This window comes from Brachyhypopomus gauderio, unplaced genomic scaffold, assembly GCF_052324685.1.
Source record: "Brachyhypopomus gauderio isolate BG-103 unplaced genomic scaffold, BGAUD_0.2 sc61, whole genome shotgun sequence".
In the NCBI taxonomy this organism is placed as follows: Eukaryota; Metazoa; Chordata; class Actinopteri; order Gymnotiformes; family Hypopomidae; genus Brachyhypopomus; species Brachyhypopomus gauderio.
The window spans coordinates 956,769-968,777 of NW_027506882.1; the positions used below are offsets into that span (position 1 = coordinate 956,769).

At 41.0% G+C, this 12,009-nt stretch overlaps 1 protein-coding gene across 3 annotated transcripts in view; it reads right to left on the reverse strand.

Moving 5' to 3' along the window:
* Window positions 1-6,358: 6,358 nt before the first annotated feature.
* Window positions 6,359-12,009, reverse strand: part of ajm1 (apical junction component 1 homolog) — a 78,710-nt gene continuing 73,059 nt past the window's right edge. For 2 of the 3 annotated variants that reach the window (XM_076988289.1, XM_076988290.1), the window contains one exon: window positions 6,359-9,673. In XM_076988289.1, the coding sequence (XP_076844404.1) occupies window positions 6,359-9,619 (3,261 nt within the window). In that variant the 5' untranslated portion in view covers window positions 9,620-9,673. Of the gene's footprint in view, window positions 9,677-12,009 lie in introns of all 3 variants that reach the window. The other variant, XM_076988286.1, reaches the window with a different exon arrangement.

A 12,009-nucleotide genomic window follows, 5' to 3' on the forward strand; every position in this document is an offset into this window, starting at 1 on the left:
TTAGACAAGTTGAACGGGACATTTACAAACACACACACAGGAACACTTATACACAGAGGAATAAATGGGTAAAAAGGGATTGGGTAGACATACGGGTAGACTTACGAACACTAGCACACACACACACACGAAACAGGCGCCAGGCTACGCGCCAGGAGTAGGGCGACAAGGGGAGAGAGATCGGGAACTGCAGCAAACGGTCCTCCTCCGACCTGTGCTGCGAAGCCACCGCCCGGTGCAGCGCGGCTGGCGGACGCGCCGGGTGCAGCGCGGCTGGCGGACGCGCCGGGTGCAGCGCGACTGGCGTACGCGCCGGGTGCAGCGCGACTGGCGTACGCGCAGGGTGCAGCGCGGCTGTCGTACGCGCAGGGTGCAGCGCGGCTGTCGTACGCGCAGGGTGCAGCGCGGCTGTCGTACGCGCAGGGTGCAGGGTCGCTGTCGTACGCGCAGGGTGCAGCGCCGCTGTCGTGCGCGTCGGGTGCAGCGCAAGGGAGCTCCTCCGCTGTGTCCATTCCCTCCTCTGACCCCTGGCTCCACTCCATGGACTGCTCCGGGCTGCCACCCCGGGAGCAGTCCATCATATTCTCGCCAGAGCGATGGGAGGGTGGACGACTCCTCGTAGTCCCAGCTGCTCTTTCTACGGAGGGCGGACTCTCCTCCTCCTCCGTATAGGAGCCCTCGGACGGAGTATAATCCCCCTCATCGTACTCCTCCCCTCCTTTCTCCATGGTGGTAGAGGGACCCACGGGCGGAGGGAGGTAGTCCTCTTCTTCGGACTCATCCTCCTCCTCCTCCCCGTAGTCGACGGTGGATGCGTCCTCCGCTGACAGGGGGTAGCCCTCTCCGTCTCCACCGTAGTCCACGGTGGATGTGTCGTTCAGCGACGGGGGGTAGTCTCCCTCCTCTTCCTGCTCCTCCTCGGAGTCTCCACCGTAGTCCACCGTGGATGCGTCATCTGGCGACGGGGGGTAGCCCTCTCCGTCTCCACAGTAATCCACAGTGGACGTGTCGTACAGCGAGGGGGGGTAGTCTCCCTCCTCTTCCTGCTCCTCCTCGGAGTCCTCCTCTCTGAACTCGCTCTCTGGGGTGGACTCGGTAGCACCCATGACGCACGAGCCCACCCTCAGAGGCGAGACAGCGCGGGCTGGAGGAGCGTGTCTCTCCCTCCAGATCCTTATCACGCCCTGGCGGAAGATCTCGGCCAGCTAGGGGTCCCTGTTCTCCAGCCCTCGGGCGGCGGCCAGCTGGTGGGCACACACCGGGTCCTCCTCGAGCTGAGCCAGAGTTGGCGAAATGTTGCGGCGTGGGGGAGGAGATGAAGAGCGGTGATGCCGCTTACTGGGCTTCTTGCCCTTCTTCGGCTTTCCCTTGTAGCCTGGCATTTTTTGTGTCTCTTGTCGGCTCGTCGTTCTGTGACGAACGGGGTGGAGCGAAGGACGAGACACCGAATCCTTGCGACAGACGTCACTTTTAATTAGGTTACACAGAGATTGCGCAATAGCGCACGAGAAACATATAACGTTCACACAGAAACGTTTAGACTCTAGACAACGACGAGCACAGGACACTGCGTGAGCGCACATTAAGTAGACAAACCACATTAGCCCCACGTGATTACGAGACGATTCACAGGTGAGACACATTATTCACACGACATAGCCGTCACCACGGAGTTCCACTGACGCAGACAAAGCACGTGGACTACGTATACACACGCCCAAAGGGGAGGGGCCGGGGTCCTCAACGTGACAAAACCCAGTACTTCTTGTATTCTACTTGTATTCTGAATAACAGGATTGCAGCATGACTATTGATGATTTTAGAGTTTTTGTGTACAGTAGCGCCCCCGACAGGTCATTTGGACCAAACTTGGCATACTCACAAAAACCTCAATCTATAAAAGTGTTTTAAATTAGGAGTTGATCATTTGTATGGTAAAGGAGTTAAAGGAATATAGGTCATACATGGCAAGGACACAATGACTCATTGAGAGTAAAAATGTCAATGTCTTTTTGATATTTTTTTATCTACAGAGCCTAGAGATTATGCCCATACCAATGATTGGCATGATTGGATCAAATTCCTAGAACTAGTGCAAAAGTGCAATCCACAATTAAGGATAGCAAGAAAAGTGCATTTTTGAATAGCACTTGTAATGGCAAAGTGCTTGGTCAGTAAGGAGTCAAATGAATCCAGATTTATGTTCATAAGTGAAAATATAGAGTAGTTATGCATGATTTTCACAAATAGTGCCACCTGGACAAATGATTTGAAATTTTACACGGCGACAGATTCTTGATATATGCATAGCATTCATGTTTCATGTTGATTGGCCAATGTTAAGCCTGTGAAATGGCCAATGACAACAAATTAGCTGTGTTTTTTTTACTAAAAACGTCATCACTAAGTGTCCTGATACCGCTTGACCCCATGATGTAGCATATAAAGGATTTGGCTTGATGTGTCCAATGGTTGATAAGAAACAAGTTTTTAACCAAGTTATAGCACCACCTACTGGACAACGTTGGCCAGTCTTGACATGTGCCTTCAAAGTCATGTGCCCTATCACCTTATCAAGTTTCATGAACATTGATCAAATTATTGTTAAGATATAGCTAATGAAGTAAATTAGGCCACGACACAGAGCTGATTGACATCTGACAGTCAGACTATAGGTAAATGTCACAATATTGTTAGTTGATAATGAGATTCTTGTGAATAGTTTGACAAGATTGTGTTGATCAGATGACCTAGGACTAGTTTCCGAAAGTAGGTCTCACATATGCAAATGTTCAAAAAAATCTAAGGGGTGGAGCTAAATGATTGTATATTATTTGTCTAGTTGAACTTAGCCAAGGAATGCAATGGAACTGGAATTTTATTTATATAACTCATGGGCTAAAATATAAAATGCTGCTCTATAGTGCCACCCGAAGGCCAGTGAGGGTTCCTGGGTGTGAGTCATTTCACACCTGCTGCACTTTTCTGCCAAGTTTGGTATTTCTGGGCCTTACATTCTATGCTGCACAATGCATTTCAGCCAGGAAAAATAAGAAGAAGAAAAAGAAAAATATGAACAATAACAATAAGGGTTCCCACACTACGTATTTGAACCCTAAAAATCCTAAAAATTACAATAGGTTTCCAGTACTATGTGCAAGGAACCCTAGAAATTAACTTGACATGTTCCTCTAGGACATGTATGTAAATATGATCTGTAAAATATATCAAACTGTTTTAGTGACAGGTGTTAATTAACGAAGAAGCTAAATCTTTATCACTTAGAGACCTAGGTAACGTAATATTTGAGCAAAACCACACATCAGTAATTGAATTCCTCTGGCCACTGCAGATCTTAGAGGTGTGTTTCATGTTGATGAGAAGAAATAGAAGACAAAGGGTACAAATAAAATAAATCATCCAGAGTAGTTGATGCAGAGTAGTTACAAAACCAGTGTGAAGTTGTGTTCTTAAAATTCCTGCTGTACCTTGTAGAGTAATCTTGAAAATGGGATTTCAAATACCAAAATAACAAAAAGGACATAGAATGTAAACTGTAAGTTGGGGTGCTTTTAAATATTGCCTTATGCCAGCTATACATTTCAAGATTTTAAAGTCAGCCTGTTTACATTTTATGGGTCTCTGAGAGTCACATTTTTATCATAGATGTACACACACCAGAGACATTAGTAAGGATGGTAGATTAGCATATTTTGTGCATTAATTAATCCCTTTAGTTTAGAAATTATTGTGCATCTTGATCTCTTATACATATGTCAAGCAAATAAGCATCACATTATACAACTTTTAATAAATGATGACATTTTTTTTGCAGCTGCTCTCACACGAACCTGTTCATGTGTAAGGGTTAAAAGAACATAAAAACATTGTTTTCCAAGTGAAAATAAAATATAACTGGATCACATAACTACTAAAAAAACTAAATCAGCTGTTCATGACTTGCCCATCATAATCGGAATACTTCATTCCAAGTCTAATGATTGATTACAAGGGTATTATTTTCATGACAAGCAAGTGAGATTCCAGTCACAGTGTTTTGTATAACAGCACATAACAGTACCTTATGACCTAGTAACAGCAGTGATACCATATGACCCATGTTTTTGATTTACATTTGTATTTAAGTTCATTATTACTCAAGGTATTCAAAGTTTTTATGCTAAGTGTACATAAAATCACCAAAATTAAATTTGATGGCAATTTACATTATGATTTTTTGCGATCAGTCCCAATCTTGTGCACTTCATGTGCCTTTTAGTGTGTGTGTGTGTGTGTGTGTGTGTGTAACATGCTTTGTGTACATAAAGCATGTTTCACAATCACACCTGCCTCAGCTTATGAAAGATTTTATTTTTTACATTTTGAGTTTAATTATGTGTGTTACAGAAGGACAAATTCTCCAAACAGTAGTCCAAAACTGGTGGACTATACTGATCCATCCAAAAATTAATTACTGCATTAAATTTAGAATTTCACAATTAGCTCCAAGCAGATGATAATAGACCATTCTTCACGTTTTGACAATATATTTTTCCATACAGCACTTTTTGTTATGCCACAAAAACTAAAGTTGTTGTGTGTACTCTCATTACATTGTGCATCATGATTTTTTCCACACTCATTAATATTCATATCCTCAATACAATATCATATAATATAATATAACAATAGAACAGTAGAATAAAAATAATCTGTATTGTTTTTACACAAACAAATATTTAGAGGGAAGGTAGTGCTTGCATAGAACAAAATATTATTTTAAGTAAATGAAATATTTATAATTTGCCAAAATAAAATAATTTCATTTTTCAACTGTCTTAAAATTTTTATTTTTTTAATTTTTTTATGAGAATAAGAAAATAAAGTGACAACAAGGAGCAAGGAGCTGACAAAACTTGTTAAATGCAGTAAAAAACAAACAAACAAACATCAGGTATTACCAAAATGTTAATAAATAAACCTTGTGGTTTCTAGCAATACTGGCCTTAGAGACATGAATATTTTCTTAATAACAAAATACATACCTACAAATGTTTATCATAAATAAGCTTGGTGTATATATATATATATATATATATATATATATATATATATATATATGTGTGTGTGTGTGTGTGTGTGTGTGTGTGTGTGTGTGTGTGTGTGTATACATGTATATATTAGTGCTGGGCAGTATACCGGTTTGCATCGAAAACCAGTGTTTATTTTTGTTATGATAAGAATTTTTCATATACCGGCCACACAGGTTTAAATAACCTAATCATGTCTGGAACGCAGCACGGTCCTTCTCAAGGGACGCTTTTTATTGATGCGTCGCTAAGCACACATGCAACAGAGCTTGCTGAAAATGAGGGACGTTCTGAACCAGAAATTCTACCAAACATTGAAGTAAAAGCTGATGCCCCAAAGGAACTTTTGCCAAAGAAAGGAGCAATGTCTGTTGTCAGGAAGTACATTTGGTCAGGAAGCAATCTGCTGCACCACCCATAAAGCTAGCGTGACACGTCGCGACTGGTACGAGGGTCCGCGTGGCAAAAATTACACAATCGCAGTGGCTCCGCTGTTGTGTCGCGAGGTCGTGCACCTCTCCATTTTTGTAAGTTTGGGCGTTCTGCTCTTCAGCGCTATGTTTTGCACTAAGTTATGTTTTCAGGGTTCATAGTCATACACCTTTAAAAGGTGGAATTTAAGCACTTGTACAGCACTTTCAATGTCCATTTTCAATATTTTCCAGCACCTTCAGCTTAATTAAGTTACATATTCATATAAATACACATATGATCGAAATTATTCGAAATAATTAACTTTTCATCATATTAAAAGTCATGGTACCATCTCCCCAGTATTTGACAATTGTTATTATGTATTTGTTTAAATATTATGTTATTTAATAACGGGAAGATATTTGGGACTTTTCAGTACAATACCATTGACAAACAGCCCTGTCTACCTTATGTCTAAATACCTCTAAACTGGTGTGCAATTTATATTAGGTGTAGCTGGTTCACATAAGTTGTATAAACCTACAGTTTTGATGTCTGAAAAATGTTTTACATAAAAGGTTTTGCATTTTTACTGCAAGTGTCATGCTATATGATTCATTCACTACTTTTGTGCCACCATTTGAAAACTGATCATGTGTGGCCATGCAAATCTGTAATACATGTAATACTTAGGTGGAGACATTTAACACATCATGCATGAAAAAACAGTGAAACCGATATAATTTCGAAAAATACCATGATATAGAATTTTGGTCATACCGCCCAGCACTAGTATATATATATATATATATATATATATATATATATATATATATATATATATATATACTTGACTAAATTATATCATCTAAAAGATGTGGTGTAGCTACCCAGTCTAAAGTCCTTGGCTCAGAGGCTGCCATTATCATGCACATAAATTGCTTGCCAGTTCTCTTGTCAATAGGATAAATTGTGGTGGGAGTGAATCTCCTGTTGTTCTCCACAAATTCGCAGAGTTTCTGGTACACTTGAGGGTACTCATGGCGAAGAAACACCCCACGAATCCTTAGCTCCCGTTGAATGTTAATGAAACAAATCTCCCTGGCTTTTCTGCCCTCCTCACCATCTTTGTCAATGTCAGCTGTACCTGGTGGTGGGGTGAGAATTAGTGTCTCCATGTCACTGTCTTTACTAGGAATTTTTCTCTCTGGGCTGTACGAAGCTAAAGCAACCTTGGCATACTTCCTGACGGTTGGGGCTTGGACCCTTGGAGAAGGTCCGTCAGGCACTTGTTCACCAACAGCAATAGATACATTCAAGAGAAAACATTCACTGGGGTCATATTCGTTACCTGCTTCCTGAAGCTCCTTACAATATTCTCCAAGATTATCTCTAAACCCATCTAGTTCACGTAAGGATAGGTATGTTGGAGACATGAGGAGACTTTCTAGACCAAACTGAAGGAAATTTGTCGATGATCCTGGGTTTGGAAATCCCAAAAATAGAACACCTCTTCCTCGAGATAGGTATCCTACTTTGGCTATACGTGAGAAAGCTTTGTGGACTTCACCAGTTTCTCGACTGTACTTGATAATGTGGCGACACACACTGCCCATTCGTCCATAGAGACAGCTCTCCTTGTGAACATCCCAGTCTTCTCTTCTGCAGTTGCGGGAGCAGTAGTATGTGTAACAGCTGTGACAGGATTTAAAGTAAAGGCAAGCATTAAACAATGTCTCTGTCCGACGGCATTTATTGTTAGAACAGATCATTGTATCATCCTCATCTGGGCTCTGGTCAGGGGAACACTCCTCAGTACTGCGAAGTCCATCACAACTTCCCTCAGTGTCTCTTATGATGTTGGGATCTATTTTTATGGAGGTGGGTTGTTTATCAAGAGGCATACTGCTCTCAGAATCTGCCTTTGAATCATTTCTTGCAGCCTCTTCTTCATCAATAAGCTTTTTGAGTTGATCCAGCATGTCTTCACTGGGCCTTCGGCTAGCAGGAGGTTTGTAATCAATGACTAAGTCAGCTAAAAGCTCATCAAGTTGTTCTAAGCTTTGTTTGAGAGAAACACTTTGATGTGTCTTTTCTTTAATTGATTCCCAGGCCACTGTCTCTTGGTGAGAGCCATCTTCATCTTGGGCACTTTTAGAATCCAGCACATCCCAACTCGCAGACCGTGCCTCTGCCTTACTAGCCTTGCTTGGTTTGATATCATTGTCTGTGATGGTGATCTCAGGGGTGACAAACCACTGTTTGCTTGAGGTGCTCCTAGCTTCAGTTGGACTTTTATCAGTGAGGGAAATTTCAGACAAGGATAATGCTGCATAGCGCCTAGGAGAACTTGAAAGGTTAACAACCACTGGTTTTGGTCTCTTATTTGCTGAAAAACATTGCTTTCCCTGACAGAGAATATTTTCATCACTTTTGCCACGAGAAACAGGCTGTTCCCTCTCTACATGTGTGTTGAGAATATTGTCCCAAGACCTTGAGTACAGTTTTGGGTCAGTTACTGTTTTTGTTGGCTCCATACATGGGTTAGTGTACCAAGGTGCAAGCACAGGCTCTTCTCTAACTCTTGTTGGTGTGACCTGAGAGGTGAATGAAGAAGGATAGTGTGTGGAATAACTGGACACATCTGAGCCATAACAGTCATCTGATGGTTGTTGAACCACATTAGTACGACGCTTACCCTCTGTGTAGTATGCCCTTGCTGGAATGTGATGTTCTAGTGGTGGCATATAGGGATTGCCCATGTAGAAAATTGTAGGAGGAACTGCTTGAATCTGATATGTTCTCGGGTTGTCACCATAAAAGGTCCGTGCTGGGGGTGTCTGTATTATGTATGGCCTTGGTTCATTTGCAGGATAGGATTTTGGATATGCAGGTGCAGGATATTGGTAAGTGTCTATTTCTGTACAAAATGGCCTAGCATTAATAGTATGATCCACATAAGTCCTTGGATCTTCAATGTAGTGTACTTTGGGAGAGTAGTGTTCATCCTGATAGTAAGTTCTTGCTGGAGCTGAAGATCCATACTTCCCCAAATCTTCTGCATAGAAGAATTTAGTGGGCACACTGGGGCTTGAGTGAGCCTTTTGTTCCCTTTGATAGTGTTCCCTTGATTCTCGTGTAGAATGCATTCTTTGTAGTGGGGTCTCTACTGGCAACATGTAACTGTTTGGCATACTTTGGGAATACTGGTATGTATTCCTGTAATCACCTGTTAAGGTTTCAGTGGGTGTTGGTGTTTTAGACATGGAGAAATAGCGAGGTACTGTAAGACTCCTACTCCCACTGGGATACTTCTGCCAGGGTATGTCCACCCTTGAAGTGGATGGCTTCAGTGTATGCTGCTGCAAAGCTGTTTTATCAGGCTTAATATCCATTCGACACCGAACATGAGGACTAATGGCAGGTTTATCAGGCTCTCCATCATCCACATTTTCAGACACATAAACATTAGAGTACCTGCTGGTATCAGTCTTCTGTGGTTGCAGTTTGATGGGATGTACCTCATTTACTAGTGCCTGAGTCATTGCATTGGCAAATTCTCTTCTTGGAGACCCCTCTGGCTTCCACTGAGGATGCCTGGATCTATGAACTTCCCTTCCCCTTCTTGACACTGGAGGGGAACTATCAGTTCTTACAGGTGTGAGATTCGTCTGGACTCGTGGAGCACTTCTTGATCTCGTTCTTCTCTTAAGTTCAGCAACTTCACCAGCTATTTCAGTAGTCAAATGTTGAGGGGTCAGTCGGTAGTTATATAGGTCTGGTGAAGAAAAGCGGTGCAATCCTTGCCCTTGCTGGTGGGCTAAGGCATTCCAGACAACTTCTGGATTGACTGCACATCTGTCAAACTTTCTATTTGGATACTCCATTTTGACTCTATTATATTTGGGCTTGTTTGTATTATATTTGAGCTTGTCAGTATTAAAGATATTGCAGTGCCTTTTTCCGTTGTTCTTGGTATCCTTCAATTTGCTGATATATGTAGAATAACATTGTTTAGAAGAATAGCATGACTTTGTGTAGGTTGAGAAAGAACTCACTTTAACAGCTTTATACACAGTAGATTCCAGTATGTTGGGTGGATCCGTGCGTGTCATCTTAATAAAACTTCTTTAGATTCCTCCATCAAATCATTTTCAAGTTTCTGTACCCTGCTAAAGGAAAACAATAGAAAACAATAGTTTAAACTTTTTATGGATGCATCTTCTAAAATCAACTATAACAATAATAATAAGAAGAATATGAACTAAGAGTTCACAAGAAATTCAGTCTCATACAGCACACCAACATAAACATGAAATAGTAGCATATCTGGGTGTACTGTTAGATAGCTTTCTGTTTTATCCTCCAGAGATAAAATACTTGTTATAAAAATTGTGCTTCATCAAAAGCTGTTTGTGCATATGCAAGCTTCTGGAACAGCAATAATATTTACTTCTAGGAGCAAGGTATTTAAATCAGAGCCCTGTATGTTCTCACTGTAATTTTGTTTGTGGGTATGAGGAACTCTGGTTAGAGTCTTTGTAATACCATAACCTTTTTTAGTGTTTAAGGAGGCTATGTTGCATCATGAATCCAATTGTCTTTTCAAGTGAGCTGGCATTGACCAATACGGAGTACTGGCACTTCCGTATTTTACTCATACTATGGCGTACAGAATCACTACTAAATAAAAGCAGGATATGCACCACTCCTAGCAGTGAGGAGACTGTTAATGGAGCAAAAATACCTGAAGCCTCAACATTAACAATAACACCAGTAAAGATAAATGGCTCAAATGTTGGTCAAAGGATCAATTATATATTTTTTCTGCACACGCATGCACTTAGTACACTGTATATGGTACAACACAGACTATTGCATTATTATTGCATTATAGTACTGTTGTACTTCCTCAGAATCATTTAAGGTCTTTATTCTCTGTGTGTGTGGCAACAAACTCGGCAAACAGACAAGAGGTATCTCAAGAAAAGCCAGAAGCCAAAAAAACTGTAATACAGACATACAAATATATCTTAGATATTTATATTTACATCAAACATACACTCAGTTTATGCAGCAACTGAACATGATGTACTTACAGGCAAATGTTTCCCTGGTCATGCTACACAATGTAAAAAAACCACGACTGTTCTTCACAAAGAACAACCAATGGAAACACTGAAGGCACAAAGAACACCACTGCGACGAGACTTAATTTGGTATTTTCTGGTCTTTCTGTAAGATGTCCAATGTTGTTGTTTTGTTTTAGCAAAAGAAAAAAAATGTTGCATTCTCTTGATGATGGACCAGTGTATTGGATCAGGGTGTGCAACATTTGGACAAGGGTATGGCACTATGGACATTCTTTGGGACATTTAATGCGCAATGTTGTGTAACTCCTCAATACTTACATATACTGTATGTGCTCAATATATAGGCTATATTTTTTTTTTGTCAGAAATGGTCCTATTGAATCATAAATGATATAATAGAAAAATGTCCACATCACCAGTGTACATATACACACACGATACATTAGAGGTCTGCACTCCCACGGTAGTCCCGTGGGTCTCGCGGGACCCGTCAGAATATCTTGCAGTGTGGGTCAGAATTTAATTGTTATTAGCGGGAGTTTAATTAGTCCAGGCGATGCGGGAGCGGGACCACATATACATGTAGAAAAATCCCACAAATTAATAAATAGTCTAGAAAATTATAATAATAACGCAATGATTTCCATAAGGAACAGGAGAAAAACAACGAATCATTCAGTAAGTAGTAGGCAATAAACGAATTCAAAATATTGGCTAAGCAACTGATCACGTGAACATGAAGTGTGCGTCATTTTGTCATTTTGATACAGAAATGGCAGATACTGTAGATGGTCAACCAGTTTCAGCTGTGGAAAATCCAATTAAAACAGGCAAATACACCACAATTCAGCCAACTATAGGCAAGTCTGATGTATGGAAGTCATTTTCCATTGTAATTAATGGAGAAGGAAATCGTCTACCATTTGATTGTTGTGATAGATATCAGAAAGTGTTGGTGTACGTCACCTGACGACATGTGTTTGGAGTGTGGTAAGAAATGGGACAGTATTTAATAAATACATAAGAAAATTTCAAGTACTAAATTTAATTAATTAAATTCATATTAGGATTGCGGGCGGGAGCGACAGAAATGTGTATGTGGCAGGCGGGTGCGGGATTAAAACAAGCGATTTTTTGGCGGGAGCGGGCGGTAACGGGACTAAAACAAGCGGGAGCGGGCAGGAGCGGGTTTAAGCAGTCCCACGCAGACCTCTACTATACATCCCCAAAATCAAAACTGCTTTTTGTTTTTCTTCTGTATTAGAGGCTCTCAAATGGAAGAAACATTATGGAAATATAAGCCTGGAGGTGAATCGAAATGTTGGCCCAACTGTCTATTTCAGTTTGAGTCCTGAATGATGATTTCCCTATACATACACTTTGAGATAACTAGTGTTAAAGTGTACTAGTAC